The sequence below is a fragment of the Vigna umbellata genome, chromosome 8 (genome assembly GCF_029865625.1).
Source record: "Vigna umbellata cultivar VRB3 chromosome 8, Vumbellata_1.0, whole genome shotgun sequence".
Classification (NCBI taxonomy): Eukaryota; Viridiplantae; Streptophyta; class Magnoliopsida; order Fabales; family Fabaceae; genus Vigna; species Vigna umbellata.
The window spans coordinates 42,162,640-42,184,815 of record NC_142172.1 but is presented as its reverse complement, the minus strand read 5'-3'; the positions used below and the strand labels follow the sequence as shown (position 1 = coordinate 42,184,815).

General features: G+C 31.6%; 2 protein-coding genes and 1 non-coding gene across 3 annotated transcripts; 1 reads left to right on the top strand and 2 right to left on the bottom strand.

Moving 5' to 3' along the window:
- The first annotated feature begins 1,238 nt into the window (after nucleotides 1–1,238).
- On the top strand, nucleotides 1,239–1,312 carry TRNAN-GUU (transfer RNA asparagine (anticodon GUU)). The gene has a single exon. It is a non-coding gene; the product is annotated as a tRNA-Asn (tRNA).
- Nucleotides 1,313–2,476: 1,164 nt separating this feature from the next.
- Nucleotides 2,477–4,573, bottom strand: ABCG8 (ABC-2 type transporter family protein). The gene has a single exon (XM_047321717.2). It carries the CDS (start codon nucleotides 4,488–4,490, stop codon nucleotides 2,670–2,672), a length of 1,821 nt encoding a protein of 606 aa, XP_047177673.1. The 5' UTR covers nucleotides 4,491–4,573; the 3' UTR covers nucleotides 2,477–2,669.
- A 13,126-nt stretch (nucleotides 4,574–17,699) lies between these two features.
- MAKR5 (membrane-associated kinase regulator) lies at nucleotides 17,700–19,200 on the bottom strand. Its single transcript, XM_047321692.2, has 2 exons — nucleotides 18,143–19,200; nucleotides 17,700–18,051 (listed from the first exon to the last, which is right to left on the bottom strand). Exons 1-2 carry the CDS (start codon nucleotides 19,047–19,049, stop codon nucleotides 17,993–17,995), a joined length of 966 nt encoding a protein of 321 aa, XP_047177648.1. The 5' UTR covers nucleotides 19,050–19,200; the 3' UTR covers nucleotides 17,700–17,992.
- Nucleotides 19,201–22,176: the final 2,976 nt, after the last annotated feature.

Here is a 22,176-nt window from a genome sequence, read left to right as displayed (position 1 = left end):
TATATTTTTAGATTTTGGCGGATTGAATTTATGAATTTAGAAATATATAGACAAAAGTCAAATTAAATTATATGAACACGGATATAAACATTCTTTCTTTTATATTTTTCTTATCTGAATCAATTGTATATATAATTTAAAATGATTTTTCTCTAAATGATTGTGTTCTAATTAATATTATAAACATACAAAACATGAAATATTTGTCAATAATTCTATGAGGATTTTGTATACGTTTAGGAATCACATGTTATATGTAATTTTTATTCTATTGGATAATAGTTCATCAGTAAAAGTGTCATACATTGAGTCGAGTCGACTCACTATTGAACTAACTTAATTCGGACTACTTTTATATGAGTTAAGAGTGTTGTCATTTTATACGACCTAATATTCATTAAAAAATAAATTAAGTGATTGATTCATTTAAATATATTTTATTTTAAAATTTGGTTTATATATTTATTATAAAAAATTCAATGACATTATAAAAAATTATTAAATTTATTAACTTTAGACTCCAGTTTATATAAATATAGTATTGATACTTTCACTAAATATTAAATATAATTAGAAAGTGAAATAATAAACAAAAAAAAAGTAAAAATTCAACTGTTAATTTATATAATTGAATAACAAATAAATTAAACATTCATATAATTTGAATTCTCTTGGTTGAGATTCTAATCATAAAACATAGAATATCAACTTACAGAAAAAATAATGAATAATTATAATAATAAATTATTAAAAATACACAAAGAGTTGTTGTAATAAATTATAGGTCAATCCACTCAAACTCATTTAGTTAAATTTAATTTATCCTATATACAAAAGAATTATATTTTTGTATACGGATGGGGAGAATCCTATTATCATATTAATTCATATTTATTATGGTTGATTATAAAAAAACAAAAGAATTATATATTTTTTAATTCAATCTATCTCAAATTCATAGTATGTGAGATTGACTCTGAGTTTAAAACCATTTTTAAACTTTATTTATAGGTAGATATGCATAAACCGAATTCATTGGCTATAGAAGTTTATAAACAACGAAGAGCTGAATAAAGAAGCTCGTTTAGAAGGTATTACTTTATTCACGCAGCAATCAAACACTGAAAAAGTTATGCCCATATCCAATCCAAGAAAGGACCTAAGGTGAGTTAAAAACTCATTTTTGTAGGACATTTATCTTACAATTAAATAAAGAAAATCTAACGTATAAATCAAAAGCTGGAATAGCTCAGTTGGTTAGAGCGTGTGGCTGTTAACCACAAGGTCGGAGGTTCAAGCCCTCCTTCTAGCGATTTTTGTAAATTTCTTTTTTATTCTATTAAACTAAAATTACTGGTTAGGGAAACTTGAATCTGTCGACATGTCTGGTTTTTTCCCTGACAACCTCAAAACTTAGATCACCCCATTACTTTCTTGGATTCTGGATGTTGACAAAAAAAATAAGAGATAAATAATTAGTTAAATTATATTTATATTTATATTTGTATCCTTATGAAAAAAGAATATAAATGAGTAATTTCCTCAAGAGCAGCTCGTGAACTCCATTTTCTTAAAGTGAATAATGGGATGAAATCTGATTATGTGGGATCCACGTAATGTTTCAACTTGCATCGATGAATATAGTATTTTTTTTTTCATCTGTCTTTTCTTCTGATTCCTCTGTGTTCGAAAGAATGCCCGTGTTTGCTAATTTATACTATTAACACTGCACCAATGCAATTTTTTATCAAATATAGCGCCGAAGCTTAATGCTTAAACAGTTTAATCAAATAGCACTATATATAATATTTTTCTAAAAATATACATTTCTTTATAGTTTGTTCTTAATTTGGCTGGTTGTCCAGTAGTGTATCTTAGGCGAAAAGTGACATAAGACATCCAAAATTTTATTTGCAACCCCCAACCCAACACTGAACAAGTTCACGGGACCATGAATGAAGAACCCGTGATCTAAACAATCTTGCTCACAGTCACAGCAGACAAAAGAATAGCAGCAACAAAGCAACTTAGCCACACGACAAAACTTCTTCCATGATGACAACGACCCCTTTGGATTCTTCCTCACTCTCTCCAACCAAACGCAACCCGTGACTTCACCAAACTTAAACAAATCCAACTATTCAAACGATAATCTAAGACCTTTTGCTGTTATATATTCGGGCTGTTTCACTCAAATGAATGAAGAACCCGTTATGTTCTTCACAAAATTTTATCAAAATTAACAATTACGAATATCATTGTGAATCATATTTATGATTTAAATCAAAGAGGGCAAATTACAACGTGTGTCAGTTTTTTTGCGTAGCCATCCATCATGTGCCAAAAGTTTGAAACGTCGCATTCTTGAGGTACATTACTGTGCTGTGTCTTAAAGAAAATGAAATAGGACACACTTGTATTAAATCATCCAATCATCCAAAATTACTGGGTTCTGAAGAGAAAGGGAACAAGTATATCTAATGAAGAAATGAGAATATTGGAATAATTTACTTTAGATGAGAACGAAAAGTACACTTCATATCTATAAATCAAACTTTTTCTGTGGCTGTATTTCCGATTATATACTTCATAGAAACCAAATAAAACAAAAACAGTTCATACAATGAAAGAAAATAATACAACGTTTGGTCATCGTTTATCGGTCTCTATTATGTTTTGGATCTCGACACCCTCCGAATCAAAACCAAGAAGCAAAGCAAACGATACAATAAAAAGAAACCGATCAAGATGTAGACGTTGGTCCACCTTTCACTCTCTTTGAGCCCTTTCTTCTGTAGCACGTCAGCCCCGGTGATCATGCACTGCTCATTCTCTTGGTACCATATCAAACACTTTGACACCAAGCACGAGTACTCGTTGATGAGAAGAGCGTCAAGAGCGTATTTGTACATGGACAAGAAGTGCATGAAAAGCCAGTACTTGGGCAGGCTATCTTTGGAGATAAAGTAACCAGAGAACAGAAAAAACGCTGCCAGAAGCACCGTCAAGAGGGAAGTTCCGGCAATGTAGTTGGGTGCAAGAGAGCTCAAGAAGAGCACGAAGGAATTTGCCATGAGAACTATGACCCAAATGACCAGAACAAAGTAAGCAAAAGAAAGCCATGAGGCACAAAGGCCAACCAAGAAGTAAACGGGGATAGAATATATAACAGCAACAACGAACAAGTAGGGCAAGAAAACAAGCGTATTTGCAATGAGATGAGAAGAGAGCCTATAAACCCCACTGGAAGTTTCTCTTAATATGATAGGCCTCTCGTTGATGAAGATGGGAAGGGTTTCGGTGGTGGAAGATAAGAGAAACGTGAGAGTGAAAGCAAACAGACCAAACCTTTTCTCGATCCCTTCTTTACCAAAACCTATGTTTATATAAATAGTTCCCAAAACAAGCCCCACGAGAAGCGCTTCGGCAGTGTTGGTCAGAAGAAGTTGCCTTGTTCGGTAAATAATCTTCCAAAATCTTACGTAAAGAGTGTAAATCTCGTGCACCCTAGAGCTTTTATACATGATGCTCTCTCTACTGCTCCCTGTTCGTCCACCACCGGGAACCAAATTTAGTGAACTTGAACTTGAACTTTCGGGGGACTCGGGAAGACTGGGTGGAGTGAGAGGCTTAACCTCATTCAAAATCTCCATGGCATATTCCAAGGCATTGAGTTGCTGAGGGACGGTGTAGCCATTAGAGTGCAAGAAGGCCTGTAAGGTGGCAACGGTTCCATGATGAACGACGGTTCCTTTGGAAAGCAGCAAGATCCTGTCAATGCAAGAGAGGATCTTGAAGCTGGGTTGGTGGATGGAGAGGATGATGGTTCTGTTGCGAGAGAGGCAAGTTTGCTTGAGAATCTGCATGACTTTGAAGGCGGAAGTGCTGTCAAGCCCCGAAGTGGGTTCGTCCAGGAGTAAAACGGCAGGATCGTGGAGGAGGCTGAGACCGATGGAGACCCTTCTGCGTTCGCCACCGGAGAGGCCGTGGGCGAGGCGCGTGTGGGCAAGATGGGAGAGGCGCAGTTGGGAAAGGAGTTGGGAGACGAGGGCGCGAAGGTCGGGGACGGAGGGTTTGAGGAGGGTGGCGGCGAAGAGGAAGGTTTCGGAGACGGTGAGAAGAGGGAGGGAGTGGTCGTGTTGGGGGACGTAAGAGGAGAGCTTGCGAAAGGAGGAGGGGAGGAGAGGGGAGGAATTGACGGAGAGCGTGCCGTGGGAGGGGAGGGTTCGGGCGGCGAGAATGTCCAGGAGGGTAGACTTCCCGGCGCCGCTGGGGCCGACGACGGCGAGGATTTGGGAAGGGTGGGCGGTGAGGGAGACGTCCTTGAGGATGTAGGCTGGAGGGGTGGTGGTGCAATGGTTGAAGAGGGAAGGAAGTTTAGTGGAGGAGGATTTGGTGTAGCATATTGAGGTGGCGGTTAGTGTGTAGGTTTTGGGTGGTTGTGGTGGTGGTGGCGGCGGTGGCGATGGTGGTGGTGATTGGTGTTCCATGGAGGGGAGTGATCAGAGTGAGGATGGGTGGTGAGATGTATGAAGGATGGGTTAATTTCCATTCGAGTGTTGTTTGTGAAGAGAATAAGGATAATATAGAATGAGACAAGGAAAAAATAAGGAAAATATTTTTTTAATAATTATTTTTCACAAATTTTTTTTTATAATTGTGTTAGTTTGTGATTAGTTGTTTAAAAAAACTAATAAATCAGTCACAAATAATTTATTAAAAAAAATTGTTAACGCATGATCCAAAAAATAATTAAAAAGGTGTTGTGGTTAAGTGTATTGGCTTCTCTGTTTCCGTTATATTTTATTCTACTGAGAACAATTAGTAATGTAATGATATAGGTTGAATGTTTATATTAACAATATATGAGAACCCTCATATTTTTACTTTCCTTTTTAAGTTTTGGATTCACTTTTTTTATAATATAAAATAAGTAATTTGTCTAAATATGGGGAATTAAAGGTTAATTTAATTCTTGCATACATCTATTATTAGTATATTGAATTATTCTTGTTAAACTAATGTTATTTATCAATGCATATATAGTATTATTATTGTTTTAATGTGTTTATTTTATTTAGAATCTTAAATAGGTCTTGTTTTTGTAAAATTTGAACAATTAGAAGTTTGCCGTGAAATTTAACGAACAAACCGCCCTTTAATCGTGCGCTATGTCACATGAACAATGTTTTCATTAATCATACGTGGAATTAAAGAGGAGTTTTGTATTAAAAAATATGAAAGCACAGAAGTTAAGTCAGTTCTAGAGAAGGGTACAGTGAGAAAACTTATTACTATTCCCACTTCAGTCATTGGTATTCCCCTTTTACTTCTCATACACCACCAGAACAGAACATGAATAGAAATGATACAGAGTCTGAATCTCAAACCACGCCTTCAGCTCCACCAACCGGTCCAAGACGGCGCCGAAAACCTCCGCTGCAAAGTTGCAATCGGGGTCGGAACTAGAATCGTCAGAGTTGGAGGAGACAAATTTGCGGAGGACCAGTGCGACGCCCTCGACGGAGAGAGTCTGGAGGAAGGTTCTGGAAGGTTCCCAAGAGGAGAGGGAGTCCTTGACACCGGTGAGTCAGAAGCCGAGTGGGATGTAGAACTTTCCAAAATCGTCCACGAGTGGATCCAGAACTATTCAAAACCATTTTCCAATTTCCCACTGCTTCTCAATTCCCAATCAAAAAAAACACTAAATCACACAAAAATGGAGATATTATCACAAATGTGGTCTCTGTTAGGGTTGCTCACCGTGCTCCAAAACGTTCTCCCATCCCAGCTTCTCTCATTGCTCCATTCCTGATACGAATCTCTGCAAGATCTGCTTTCTCCATATTCCTATTTCGAGATTCCAGAGTTCAACGGCTACTGCGGCGTCGACCTCAACGACCTTTACCGCCACGTGCACCTCTACCTCAATGCCGCAAACCACTCCCCTGGTGTCGCGTGCCGTCGACTAACGCTCTCCTGCTCGCCTTCCTCGAACCGCATCTCCTTCGTCGTCGCCACGAACCACACCGTCCACGACGCCTTCCACGGCCAACGCGTCACATGGACGCACCATGTTGAGACCACGCAGGACTCACTTGAGGAGAAGCGCAGCTTCACACTCCGCCTCCCGAAGCGCCACCGCCACTCTGGTTGTGTATGAGAAGGAGAAGGGGAACACCAGTTACTGAAGTGGGAATCGTAATAAGTTTTGACAGTATGCCCTTCTCTAAAGCTGATTTAACATATGTGCTTTCATAATTTTTAATATAAAACTCCTTTTTAATTCTACGTGTGATTAGGAAAAACATTCTTGTGCAACGTAACTCACAGTTAAACGGTGGTTTGTTCAGTTGGAACACAAGCTTTTGATTAATACAATTTTACAAAATAAAGATCCGATAGAGACGAAAAAGAAAAACTATTTGAGATTCTTGACTAAAATAAAAATTTACAGAGACATTAAATCATTATTATTTATTTTATTGCTGCTTGTTTTAAAGCAATCAAATTCATGTTAAGATAATTGACACTGAAAACACGCTAAACTTTCGTATAAAATATATCTATTTTACAATATAAATATCATGTTTGAATTTGCTATGATTATCCATCATCACAATAAAAAGTTGTGATTATATTTTAATTTAGGATTTAAATTAAAAATAATTAATTAATTCTAAGTAATATTGAACGGATAATACAACTTTCAAGTTTTGTGGCTGTGAGGAAAATTTATTTCTTTTCAGTAAAACAGTATATCAACTTTATTATTTACCCGGTCTACTCTCATACTTGTTTATTGAATGTTTTATTCTTAGTTTAGAGGATATATAGATTTTTTTTACTATATTTTAACAAAATATATTTGTAATTTTCTCCTTGAGTTTATGATACGTTATTATAATAACAAATAAATAATAAATTAATAATATATAATAAAATTATATATATATATATATATATATATATATATATATATATATTATGTCACAATGTTGTGGAAAAAAAACTTGTGTTCTTTCCTTTAATTGAAATCGTTATAAATAGAAAAAATATATTATAACACACTATTTTAACTAGTGTTGTCAAATGAATTATAATCTGCGAATCAATTTGGTCCATCACGGGTTTGAGTCGGGTTGGGTTGGGTTTAAAACAAATGTAATTTTTTTTATGCGGGTTAGTCTTTTAATTATTTATTATTTTGTGTTTCAATATTATTATTTAGCATTTTTTTATTATATTGTAGACGATGAAAAAAATATGTTTATTTTAGATTTATCTGTTCAAGACTCTAATATTATAAATGGACAAGTGATACAAATCAATATTAAAAATTTATTTGTTCGTTTTTTGTGCTTGTTTTTGGATTACGTTTGGATCATATGATATTGTTTTTTTTAATTGTCTTTGGAGTTTAACATCATTTTAGAGTGAAATTTATTTAGATTTGAATTAAAAATATATATAATTTTTTTATTTTAAAAAAAACTTATAATTAAGTGAGCTAGTGAGTCAATCCGTTTTGAATAAGTGACTAACCCGTGATGAGTCAGATCGAATCGAACCAGATTACCTGTCTTGAAAACACTAATTTTAACACACTTTTAAACTTATTGGACACATTATTTTTCATTCTTCTATTAGTCAGTGTGTCAACCTACCATTATAGATAATATGATTTTACACTTTTCAAGTTGTCTCACCTTCTACTATTTTACACAGTTTAATAATGTTTAAAATTGTTAACCTTATTACATAATTAGAAAAGCAAATTAACAGAATTTCTCGTCATGATATAAGGTGCTATTGTTTTATGCATGTAATATGAACTTTTTGATCCTCCAACAAATAAAGAGAAGGGAAAACGCATGTTTAAGTTGGTCAAGTAATTTACTTACAGGATTTAATAAAATTTCTTGAAATGTCATTTGAACTGATTTTTTCTTCGATTCTAATTAGGGGCAACATCTGGTCGTTGATCGAGTACTGTTTATTCGAGCACGTTGTTCTGTTAAAGTCACAAGTCACATTTGACGAAAGGTGATGAAACCCTACTTTTTTTCACGACAGAAAATTAATATTTTATTATATTTTGGGAAGTCGTACATATTTTTACACTTCATTATCAACTGTCTCGTCCGTGACAATGCATGCATACATTGCACATGCATGGGTGCTTCATTTCGAAAAGCTTCTTTATTTTCTGAATCGGAGAGTTATCAAGCATTTATTTTTGGTCACTTCAAGGTCTAAAAATATGCATTCAAATTAACTAAGGTAGTTGGGTTTTTATTTGTATATTTCAAAAATATGCATTTAAGTATAAAAATATCTATAGGTTTATCACAAAATAATAAAAAATATCTCGCTATGAATGTCAGAATATGAAGACAAAAGACTCAACCTAAAAAGAATCCTAGTATGAAAAAATCGATTTATTATTTTTAATAAGAATGTAAATTTAGAATATCTTACATAAATCACCTTTAGATGCTATCAATTAAAAACAGTGCGCTAAACAGCAAAAGTCGAGAGAGAAAAAGTTAAAGTGTGAGGAGATTAAAGAGGTTACTTATCTTCGGTCGTAGACTATATCTCCTTGCACCCCCACAAGTACTAAGTGTACCACAAAAACTATTAAATCCACTCCCACCACAGTAGAAAAAAACTCTAACATCTTCCACTGTATCATAACACCATGGCAGCCATTTCCATCATCAACGGCGAATATAAATTTCATATAGAGAAATATAAAAAAGATGCATAACATATATGAACTATTTCATTATTCAATCCCATAGTTTCTTATCACATTCCATAGTTTAGAAGAATATTATTGGAGTTTTCTTTTTGTTGATTTTTAATTAGACTTCAAAACTGTTGAATAGAAATTTTAGATTGTAAGAGTTAGAAAATAAAACTGTGTTTCGTATTTTATAATCCATACTTATAAGAACTCTATGAATTGTTGGGTGGGTGTTGCTCCCTCCACCACCACACCTTTCTCCCTTCACCTCCCATTTACTATTTTGCCCCTAAGTAAAATTTTATTTTAGGGTTATTTTTAATTTTACCCATTCACAAACCTAAAAATTTTTTTTTTTTTTTTTTCCAAAACTATGAGTAAAATATTTTCTTTCATTTTAACATTATATTTCTTCCTCTCTTTCTTTTACAAGTTGCAAAGGTTGGTGATGGTGGAAAAAATTATCAAGCAGTCTCCCTCTCGTGGTGCAGTGTCGCTCTCGTAGTGTAGTGTGTGGAGTGGTGCAATGTGTGTTGCTTTCTCAAGGTGTGTATTCAAATAAACCTTCAAATAAAACCCTAAAATAAAAAACGTAACCTTTAAGACATCCTTCAACGGATGTCAAAATCCTTCAACGGATGTCAAAATCCTTCAACGGATGTCAAAATCCTTCAACGGATGTCAAAATCCTTCAACGGATGTCAAAATGATTCAACGGTTGACATCCGTTGAAGGATTTTGACATCCGTTGAAGGATGTCACATCCGTTTAAAAGTTACATTTTTTATTTTAGGGTTTCTTTTATTAGTTTATTCTTTATTTTGGAAATATTTTAATAATTTAATTTAAACGTTTTGATTTATTATTTTTGAATATATTTTTAATGTATTTTAATAATGTAAGGAAAATGAAGAAGAAAGAAATGGAGGAGGAGAAGTGAAACGGAGAAGACAGATTGGATTGCAGAGTAAAACGAAAGACAAATTATTAAATGAAAATGAGAGATGGAAAGATTGGGTGCAGGAGTAAAGTAGGAGAACTAGGTTTAAAATAAATTAAAATAGTAAAAATAAAAAATTTTAATCTGAGGATATAATTGGAATTAAAATAAATTGGGGAAGTGGAGGGAGAAATGTGTGGTGGTGGAGGGAGCAACACCCTTGTTGGGTTAGTGAGAGTGTTGGGCTTTTCTAATCCGCTAGATTCTTCGGGCTAAAGCCCACAAACATTCTCACAGGTCAATAATGGACTTATTGGAATCACTTCTTTGGAGACAAAAAATTGATAAAAACATTTAATTTCAGTCGGACGATTGAGGTGTAACTTACTTAGATTAAGGATTTATGAACAACTTTTTTTCATAAAAAATTCTGGAAAATAAAATAAAGTTTTTCTATAAATTTATGAACAAGTTGAAATATAAAATTTTAAGAAATTATATGAAGTAATTTTCATAAATTGTTTTATATATAAAATAATTTTAATCTATAAAGAATTTTTTATCTCATTCTTTATTTTTTTAAGATATTTGTAAGAAAATGTATCCAAAGAAATATTATATTAATACTTGATATAGTCCATCTCCAAAATGTGGACCCAATTCGATTTGGGCCAGAGCACACACTCATCCATCATCATTAATATTTATTCGTACAATCACATGCATGCAAACCCAAAGTCAAATCTATTATTATTCATTCATATAAGTTTTTAGTAATTAAAAAACATGTCTAATTTTAAGTACGGTTTGTCAACAGGGTTTCATACAAGGTTTTTATACATAGAACAGTTCACAACTTTTAGTAAATTTAACTTGAAACTAAGGTACAGAGTAATTAAACTTAAAATTACAAAATGGTTTTACGCAATAAAGGAAATAAGTTTATTCAGTATTTTTTTATTGAGAAATTAAAAGTGAAGGGTTTTATGAACAATTTTTTTTTTACGTTTTTAATAAAACTTTTATATTATAACTATTGTTGGACTTTTGGGTATCGTCCAATAATATTTATCCCCTCGCTGTTTAAAACCTTGTTTTGTACGAGTTAAGTTTGGACTATAAACATGAATTGAGTTTGGAGATTTTAATTAATGATCTAAAGTTATTTAAGTTTGGTAATTAATCGAACGGTTACGTGCACATGGATTGTTTAATCTCGAGATGCATGGAAAGACGAAGAACTCTAATAAAAGGATTATGTCTCACCAACCGCTATCAAGAAGGACAATGTACTAAATCCACTATGTTTTCTTAACCTCGAATCTAACGAGAGACATGCATTTGGTGACATGTGGAATAGTCTTTATTGTTTTACGTTTACATGCTTTGAAAAAACTTCCCTAAGATGCAATGAACTAAAACTATGCAATTCAATTCCCAATCACACTGTCTCCCAAGGATGTCATTATCCAAAACAGGAAACATATTACTGGAAATTGGATTCAATGATTTTCCCATCCAAATTTATTTTTATCATCTTAATTACTCAATGAAGGAAAAGAAATCTGGTGAGGAAACATAGCAAATCTACCATTCTCGGAGGACAGAAACACTGTTCTGTCGATGTTTTTGCTGTGTTTCTGGGTGCATGGCACATTCTTTCCTCAAGTTTTAAGGGAATCTACACCCTATTTCTTAATTTCTTAACTAATATTAGGCTTCTTAAAATGGTTCATGGAACCTAGCTTAGCTATTTGTGTTTTATTCTTTCTATGTCAGTTTCCAGCAGACAATGAAGCATCGCATTATCCCCTGCATAACATATCCACCGTTTTTTTTCCTTCTTGTTCAACCCTTCCCATCGATAAACATATTTTTCTCTTTAGCTCTTTTCTTTCAAAATTCTGTTTTTTTTTAATGGAATTATTATTGAACTTATAAATAAATGTTTGATCTTACACACATTTTTACTCATATGTCTACTCTTGGTAAATAGAATAATAATATTAATAATAAACAACCGTTTGTGAATTCTCTAATAAATATTTTGATCTTTATCGCTAAATTATTATTTTTCGCATTAAATAATATAGGATTGAGAATCATGAACGAGTATTCTAACATTTTTTTATAGCATTTAATCTTTATGTTTTTTATGAACATTACTTTTGAGATTTTTCTTTCAATCCTTAATTATATCGAGACTTGTAATTCTACTTTTCCTGATTTAATAACATAATTCTTGTAAAGATGGATATTTTTGTAAGATGATAATTTTCCAAATAAATTACACTCGAAAAAATTTCACATTTGCTTAATTTACCCTGTAATCAAATCAATTAACAGAGTTATAGTTTAATTTCTTTTAATGTAGTTGAACCTCAGAATAATTTTTTTCTCTTTTGGTTACTTTTGTTATCGAGCTTGAGTAGAGGTATATGTAATAATAAATTTAATATACTATCTATTTTGTTATTATATGATGTTATTAGTTGAATATGTTTTAAGAAAATCCACAAATATCCACAAATAATAAATATTTAAAAAATAATAATTTATACATTTTTAAATAAAATATAAATTAAAAAAATATAAAATATAATTTAAATTAAATTAAATTTTAATCTTAACTTTTATGTGATAATAAATACTGAAATATCATGATATTTATATGTGTTATATTTATAAATCGATATTAAATTATTCATTATCTTTTATTAAAAGTATTCTTTCAAGTATTTACTTATTTATAGAAAAATTTCAAATTCTGAAAATGAAATAAAAGAATCTAAAGCCATTTAATTTAAATTTCAAGTTGGAATGGTATTTTTTTACAATGAAGAGTTTATCATTACTGTTTTGTGAATAAAATTATTTGATTATCATAGGTAAAATTTATAATAAATTATATTGAATATCTTACATCTTGTGACATGTTATATTGAAGTACTAGTTGATATCTAAATTTATGTTCGGGATATATATTTCAATTAGAGATCATATATCGTATAAAATGAAAACAAGTTATAATAAATATAATCAAGTTATAAGAATAAAAAATTAGAGTAATCATTTTACTTTATACGAAGGGAGTCTCTGTTATTTTGTTTTTGAAGTGTGAAAACTACTGCACTCTTTGTTCTCTCAAATAATTATCCGTATAAAAAAAAAGTTATATTTATTATTATATATTTGTTTTTGAGGATGGATTTAAAAGAGAATTAATGACTGGATTTGACTGGAAAGTGGAGTTCTTTGTTCTAAAGTATGAAGTTGTAAAAATAAAGAACTTTCAAAATAAAATTTATGAATAATTTTATGAATGTGATAAGTAAAAAAGTATTTTAATGATAAAATTATTAAATCAGAGTTTTATCTATGATTAAAATTAATATAAAATAATTATAATAATAATAATTAAAATTAATATTAATATTATTATTAGTTTTAGTATTATTATTATTATCATTATTACCAATATTGTTAAAATATTAATAATTATTATTATTAATATAATTACTACTACTATTATTATTAATTATTCACAAAGTTTAATAATAATAATAATAATTATTATTATTTTTTTCAATAGTTTTAATTTTACAATTAACATTAATACTAATGATGATGTTATTATCATTAATATTATTACTAATATAATTTATATTATTATGATTATTATTATTCCTAATCTCATTATTTTGAGGAAATGAGAAAATCTTGGATTTCCGTGAAATTCATGGTTTGAAAGCAAACACCTGTGCCACTATAAAATCTCATAAACAAAACATTTCATAAAGCAAACATCTTTTTTGTGTTTTTAGTTATAAGTGACTTATAAAAATATTTAAAATCAATGATAAAAAAATGTTATCTTATTTTTTCGTCACTAAATATTGTTGTTACTTAATGTACTATTCGACATAAAAAAAAAATCTTTTGTGATAGTGTATTTAGAAATTGAAAAGAAAGGATCTTGTTTGAAGAAGTTCAGACATTGTTAAAATTTATGAGATGTTGAGAAAAAAGAAACAAATTTTGATATTTGAGTTTAAGAATATCTGATTGTTGCAGATAGTGAAGAACAGAAAGACGTTCCATAAGAGTGAGACGAAGGGAGCAGAGAAGTGAAATCGGTTAAAGTGTAGAAGAGAGTGAGGGGGCCACGTTTGGTTAATTTTGGAATGCTTCTGTTGTCATTAATGATGCCTTGGAAATTTGCAATACTTGTAGATGTCCTCAATACACATTTTGACCTCTGTGCAATTACAAAACACTCTTTTTCTCACCAACAACCACACTTCAAACATCAAGATCTTATATCCAACCTCCATAATGTCTCAGATTTAAGTTTGAATTTGCAGTCTGCCTAATCATGTCATACCAGTACCACTTTCCATGCCTTTCTACATACATAACATTACCACCAAAAACCCTACTTCATTGCTTAATTCAAACACACAATCATGCAAACACTATCCTCTCTCTATCTATCTATAGTTACATATCCATTCCTTTACTTATTTCCAAATACCTGTTTTCGCAGCTACCATGTTAAATGTAGTGTATGTTTTATTAAAGTTTTTTTATAGACAAACAAAAAGGCATACTTTTTTATATATAATAAGTTAAAGCTTATAACGAAATCTTATCAAACTACTTTTTTATATCACTTTTGTTGTTTCCATGTTATCTCTCCTACATGATTTTATATAAAAGCGACTTTAAGATTATTTTTATTTCTTCTTTTTAGTTTTTTTTAAGAATTTTTATTTATAAAAAATGTTTAGGAGATATATTATATTAAAAAATAAGTGTACTTTTTTTAAGTTTATGTTTTTAAAATTTTGTATAATGTTATCGTTTTCTTTTGCTTTTTGCTTATTTTGTTTATGTGAATGATTATTTGCTTTTAAATTGGAGTTGGTAGTGCTAAAAATTAAAAATGATGGTAGGAGAGTTTGTGGTCCAACTCTTCTATTAATATTTAGAGATATAAAATTGACTTAGTAGTAAAAGTTTATAATCCAAATCAGAAGTTTGATTTTCAATGAAAAGAGTTTGATGCTTTGGTGGGAAAATTGGTGAAGGAAAAATATTTAGCTTTAAAGTGTGGTCTATATTTTTAGTTGTCTAAACTAAAAAATATTGTGGATTTGTAAATGACATGGTATAAAAAATGAATTTTAAGACTAACTCAACCTACAAAATCGACTTCTTAAATCAGAATTTAATTTCTATCTAAGGACATATGGGTTATGGGTCCACCACATAACTTTTTTTTTCTTAGTTGTCTCGTGAGATTTTTTTGCTTAATATAAAATAATATTGCAAACCATCTAAATTGATAAATAAATTTTATTACTTTAATTAAAAACATGTCCATTAGATAACAAGAAACTATCATTCCTACCTACATCAATTATGATGACAATAATATTCCTTAATTGTTATAGAAGATGACATATAAGGATGGTGAGACCGAGACAAAGTTTCACTATCTCACATACAAGTCTCAAAAGAAAAAGTTCATCTTTATTCCTATTGGATAATGGATATACACTCGGTGTTCATACTTATTTTTTTTACTCTTTCAATATCAATTAATTTTATAAAATAATAAAATAAATTTGCAAAGGAAACATAATATTATCAAATACTCAATATCAAAAGGACCGTATTTTTTTTCTTCCGTATCAAATATTTATAAATAGATTATAATTATATAAATTTCAAATTAGAGTACCAACTAAATTTAATAAGACCAAAATATTTATTAAATTTACAAAGTTAATGAAACAAAGTTGATAAAATTTAAAAATATTTTAGAAAATTACAAAAAATAAAAGAGATATTCAAATTTAAAAATATTTTAAATATCCCTTTGTTCTCATTCTTTAAATTATAATCAATTATCTCTTTTTATACACCAATAAAAATTATAATACATATATGGAATGAAATAACATAAAGAAAAAAGATTAAACTAGTAATAATTGAAATTTAGAATGAATATTTCATCTTTTAAACTTCATGTTGGATGGTGATAAGCAAGATTTATGACCATGTTATTAAATTATTATATTATAATAAATAATTCTTTTTTATACAAATATAATGATAGAATTACACTTATTATTTAAAAAATAAAAATAATTATATAAAAACATTAAAATAATATTTTACATGATAAAAATAAATAATAAATAAAAATTAAAAAAGAAAATCAAATGTGTATTATAAACAATTTAATGTATCATTAAATAAAATTTTATAAAAAAAACAAATATATAATTAAAAAGTAGAATTAAAAAATATGATAAAGATAAAACAATATCTTATATAAAATCATTTCTTGTTTTTATAATATGTTATAATTGTTGGAAGTTTCACACCATAGCAAAATTATAATATATATATATATATATATATATATATATATATATATATATATATATATATATATATATAAAAGTGAGGTGCAGATCTCATCCTATAAGTCGGTTTGTGGAGTTGAGTTAGACTTAAAGTTCACTTCTTAACATGATATCAGAACGGAATGCAAACCTCATCATATAAACATGTTTTGTGGAGTTGAATTAGGCTTAAAGTTCACTTCTTAACAATAATTATATAAATAAATATTATTTAATATTATTATTAATTTGACAGAATAGATAGTATTAATTTATTTTTGAAAAATATAGGAACAGTTTGAGAAAGTTAAAAACATACATAAAACTTTTAAAGCATACTTTTGAATTTCTAGTTTTGGGAAAACTGAAAACTTTCTCTAACAGGAATTTATGTAAAGGTCATGACTTTGCTTAAGTATTGAACTTTAAACAACTATCTTTATTTTTTGCTTTTTCACTGGCGTAGATTTTTTTTTCTTTATTTTGTTTTTACTATGTAATTTATTTAAAGTATACAAAATTTATATTTTAAATTTTACTTTGAAATAATTTTATTTAAAATTAAACACACAAAAATAAAAAATATCTGTGGGTACAAAAAGAACTTGAATGTATTTTTTCGTTGGTATAACCCGCTTATTGCCATCTTCTCCGTCTTCTCCGCAATAAGCTTTTTACAACTTCTCTACATTAAAAACGGTTGTTTAGTGTAATAATAAAGTATTTAGGTATGATAATCAAGTTACTGTTTTCTCAATCTCTCAAGTGAAGTGAGATTGTTATATTTTGTTAAAAAGCTATATGTCTATGATGAAATGATTTTTAGTAAGTGTCATAATCTTTAACTAAACCAAACAATGGAAGATTTATATTTTAAAGACATTTATAACACTTTTATTACGGTAATTATTAGTGAAATGTCCCAACATTTACAATAAATCTTGGTTTTCATGAAATCAAGATCATATTATCAAAACATATTTTTTCGTACGTAAATTTAGAAATAAAACTGTCTGACTTTAAAACGAGAAAAAAAAATATAAGAATTGAAATTAGTGAAGTAAAAATCCGTGCATATTTTGACAATAGCCTGCAACAGATTAAGTTAACCTTTTCTACACATTAATACTAAAGAACAGGGTTACACAAAAGTACAAGTGATTATTATTTAAATAAAATTTAAAAATTAAAAATGATTTTATTAAACTTTAGAACAGAGTCCATACTCTGAAGTTCTGTGAAAGAAAGAAGTGATGGTGGCAGGGCACTAGTTTTTATGGCAGTAGTGGCAGCCAACCATTCATTGCTCCTGCTTTCAATGTGTGTTCGTCCTCTCACATTTCTCAACATTGCTTTCACTCAATGCATTTCTGCCACTATTTCACACCAATTGGCACAAATATGCTGTGCGCATTACAAAACAATGATGACAATAATCCATAAGGAGTAAGAATTTCCATCTGATCAAACTTTAGTTATCATATTCACCCCTGTATTTCCAAAAATAAAATTTACGCCATTTCTATTTAGCTTATATGCTCAAATAGCTACCACTCCTTTGGAACAAGAATTGAGATGAAAGTCATGTCAATAATCAGAAAACGAAGTTGGCTTGAATCATTTGATGGCATAGAATCAAAATGAAATAAACCTCAAGCAGAGTGCAAAGAGCACAGACAGACAGAGATATAGTATAAGATCCCTTTGATTCTTCCCATAATGTTGCTCCATTAATTTACACTCATCACCACCAGGGGACTCTCCAACACTACCTAATCATCACACCTATTCCACCCTCCATATTCCTTTTTCTTTCTTTACAAACTACACTAAAAATACAAAATTACACATTTTCTCTTCCCTTTCACCACAACATCTGCAAAGTTACACTTTTGCCCCACCTTCACCGTCCAATGACTTTCTCACCGGATACATTGACCCTTCTGCAAAAAATTCAAACTACGTTACAACTCATTCATAACAACAAACCCAATTTCACTTCAAATTTTATAACAGTCAGTAATGTTAAATTACCTCTCGAGTTAAAGGACCTCTTGCAATGAAGAATGGCGCTTTGAATCCCATCATGCTGCAGCAGCGTATCATCGCTCCTACTCGCCGGGGAACTAACTCCGGCCACCGCGGACGACGCAGACCGACTCTTCCCCAAATGTTTCGAACCCACCCTCATCCCTTTCCCCTGTTTCTCCATCGTCGAAGAAACAGAGGCTACCGACGGCGAAGAAGACGGTGACGTCGCGAAACCTTCGCCCGGGAATCTCATGTTATCACTATACCTCTTGGAGACTTTCACATACAGAGGCTTAATCAGTTTTAGATACTTCCGCAACACCTCCTTCGAGAACCGCTCCGGTTTCGGCTCCTCGCAGCTGTAACCCCGAACCTTGCTCCCGAAGCTTCTCGTGCTGTTATCCCTGCTGAGATTGGGAGACGATCTGAAATCTTCGACGCTGAGCTTCACCGCGAATACCTTAGCATCGTTTGCAGAGTGCTCCGTTTTCTGCGGAGGAGCTCTGTTTCGCTTTCGGAACATGAAGATTCTGAAGCTTGGGGCAGACCTGAGAAGCGCAATGGGGGATTGAGGTTTGGATATAGGCTCGATTGGGAGGACCTTACGTTTAGAGATAGGTTCGGTAGGAGACAGAGGTAGCGTGGTTTTGAACGGAACGTCGTTTTCTGTTTTGCCCAGTTCGTCTTTGGAGGGAAGACTTTTGAGTTCGGTTGTTGTCGTGGTGGTTCGTTTAGGGTCTTCGTCGTTTTTGTTGTTTTCTTTGTTGTCGAAATCGGGTAGCGTGAGCTCCAAGTCGAAGAAGGAGTCATCTTCGTCGGATTCAGTGTCGGTTTCGACCACCAGGTGGGGTTCGGATGTAGTGGTCATGGTGGCGTGTCTCCAGAACTTGAGGAAGTTCAGAGCGTCCATGAAAGGAAAAGACTCAACAGTGGTGGAACCAGAAAGAGTGTTCTGTTGTTGTGAGGTGAGGTTGAGTTTTGAGTTTTATAGGGACAGTAAGGTGAATGAACTATAAATAAAATAAGTGTTTCAGAGAGAGAGAGAGAGAGAGAGAGAGAGAGAGAGAGGGCGATAGAGAGAGGATGGTTTAACTTTTCGCTTCGTTTAATGGCGCTTGAGTAAGCATTGAATACGGTGCTTTCTTGGGGAATCAGAGGAGATTAGCTTTTGCTTTTTCGGAGAGAAACGTTTTGCTTTTTGTTTTCATTTTCCTCCTCTCTTTTATTTTATGTTTCTTAAAATTGATTGTTTTGTTTGTGAGCATGTGGGGGAGAGAGAGAGTAGATAACAAATTATAAAAAAATGAAAAAAGGCACTGAGTAATGTACAGTGCCTCTGACCTCAGACCTTGGACTCATACAGAGTCATGAACGAAGCGTTTCAGTCTTTCATCAGAGTTCCACAGGTAAATTTGAAAACTGAGATTTGTTTGGCCCACTTCCGATCCCATCAAAATGAATCATCAAATACTGTATTATTCTACTTCTAGCTATACTATATCTCTGCCTCGCTGTGATGCAATGTAACTTTGGATTAAGATTTTTATTTATATGTTGGTACAGAGCCAGAATTATTATTATTATGAAACTAAACCAAGCAGTTCAGTTAAAATCTGTGGCTGTTCTGTGAATGATTATAAGAGCATTGGTTAAACTATTTATTGTAATTATAGTGCATGCAGGAGATGCGGTTTGAGATGAAGAGAGTGGAGGGAGGGAGGGATGGCGATAGGAAACTTCCAAAAAGGTGGAGTGGAAGAAAAGGAAAAGAAGGGAAGAAAATGAAAGAGAAAAGGGTTAAAAAAGAAAGGATCATAAAAAATAGAGAAATGCAGAGCAAAGGAAACGTAAGGGCTATCAACTGCTTTACCTTTCTTTCTTTACAGAGAGAGGAATTAAAAAGAGCTGGTGCAAGTCAGAAAATTGGGTTCTTTTACAAGGCAAAGTCATTAGGTGCAAAGCTAGAGCACGCATGTTCTGCTGCTTTTAGGACCCCATCCTATGTGACTACACCTATCTTTGAAGAGGTCCAAGTCTTTGTGCCATTGAATGAGCACAAGGGTCCAACTCTTTTGCTTCAAAAGGTTTGACTTCTAACTCCGTTTTGCTACCATTCCACTCTTTTCTTATTGGCTTCCACACTGCTTACAGAAGCTCAGAAAAATTCAGCCAAACTCAAAAACAACATTTATAAATAAATTAACCAGCTACAATTTGGATTTTGCCAGAAAAACATTATGAATATTTGGACTTTTACGAGTTTGGTGTCCATGAACTACGCCCGTAGAAATGTCAATTCAAAGGAATTGTCTCTAACTAGGTAAAACATCATTCCTTATTTAATTAGCAGCACCATAATTAGTGGGCCTTAACTTAGAATTCTAAACCTACATCCCAAAATCCTGATGTTATATGTATGACTATTTCGAGCACATTTCCAAATCAATTTGTACACCACAGCTAATGAAAACAATGTTCAAGCATAAGGCCTACTACCTGCCTGAAATTATTACAACTTGAAAATTTTTTATAGTTCTTTTCTAATGCTTGGCAAATTCTAAGGGATTTCATAGGGTTGGTCCCGTATCTAGTAGGGGTTATTAGCTGTTGCGACACTGTTTAATTCAATCACAGACAAAATATAATGAACATAAAAAAATGGAAAGTATCTGCAAAATCTCTTATTATAATTATAACAACATACTCCTCAACATCAATCATTAATTGAGGAAAGGTAGAAAAAAAAAATCCCAGAAAGTTAAAAGATGAAAATCATGATATCATGTATAACCAATAAATACTGTTTTTGGCATAGCAAAAGAAACCATTTATTAAAACAATTTTAATGCATTGTATCATTGTATGGACCTCAACTGCATCACTACTGTCCTACATATCATAACCCTAAAAGTTTTATCATGTGTGTATACCTTTGGAAAATATGCTAATCTTGCGTGGTATGGAATATTTTGTGGTCCTGCTATTAAATTGTTTAAGTTTTTTCCCTCAAGATTCTCTCTGATCAGTGACAACGGAAAATCACTTCCTTAACTGTTTATCAATCTTTTACACAGCCTTACGATCTTCACTACAAACAAACCAAAACCACAACCAAACTCAAATTTACATTTGAAAGGTACCTTTCAAGTTTCAAAGGTTCTGAGCCAGAATATATACTTATAGTGACACCTAACCCGGGAAATATATATCCGTAAACTATGTTTTTAGTTACAAAGGTTCAGAATCTATAAAGAGGAAAATAATGAAATGATTCATAAGACTGTAATACTTCTGAGAGATAATCTGATATTCATTTGACTTGTAGTAGTTTAAAAAGTATATTTGCATGATGGAATTAGAATTTGGATAAGAACAAGGAAGTGTATCTACAGGGTAAGGTGTGTGATGTCACAAAATGTTTTATTTTTCCTTATCCCCTCGTTTCTTGCCAATTTCAAAAGGAAACCTGTCTGGTTTATGGCTTGCACGACATGAGATTGATTCCTCTTACTTCGGCAGAATTTACTGCTGAGTCTACGAAGATTGAATGTATATTTTAAACATACTATATAATGATATGATATCACTAGGACAATTTGTTTGTTGTTCTGTTTTCTTCAGTGATTTGTTTATTTTATTTCTTCAGAACGTAGAAAATGAAACACTCTATGTCTGTCTGTCTCATTTTTTAAATCTTACTCAACATAATTTGGACTCAATCAAGGTTTTTAAAATAAAGTTGCTAGTGCTTCTCTTTCTATAGATGCAGCTGAAGAAGTTGCTTTCTTTTGATGCCACTGTTGTTGGTTGTTAGAGTAGCTTCATTCAAGAAAAATGGTGTGCTTATGATGTGTGGTTTGGTTTAACTCCGTAAGAATAATCAAACACACAAAACTGTTATTTTCTTAACATATTGTCTGTCTGTTTATGTTGAATTTTGCAGGTTGCACCTTATCTAGAACACACATGTGTACGAAGTTGTAATTGGCCTTTTGTCTAAACGGATGATCGAAGAAGCTAAATTAAATGGGTTAAAT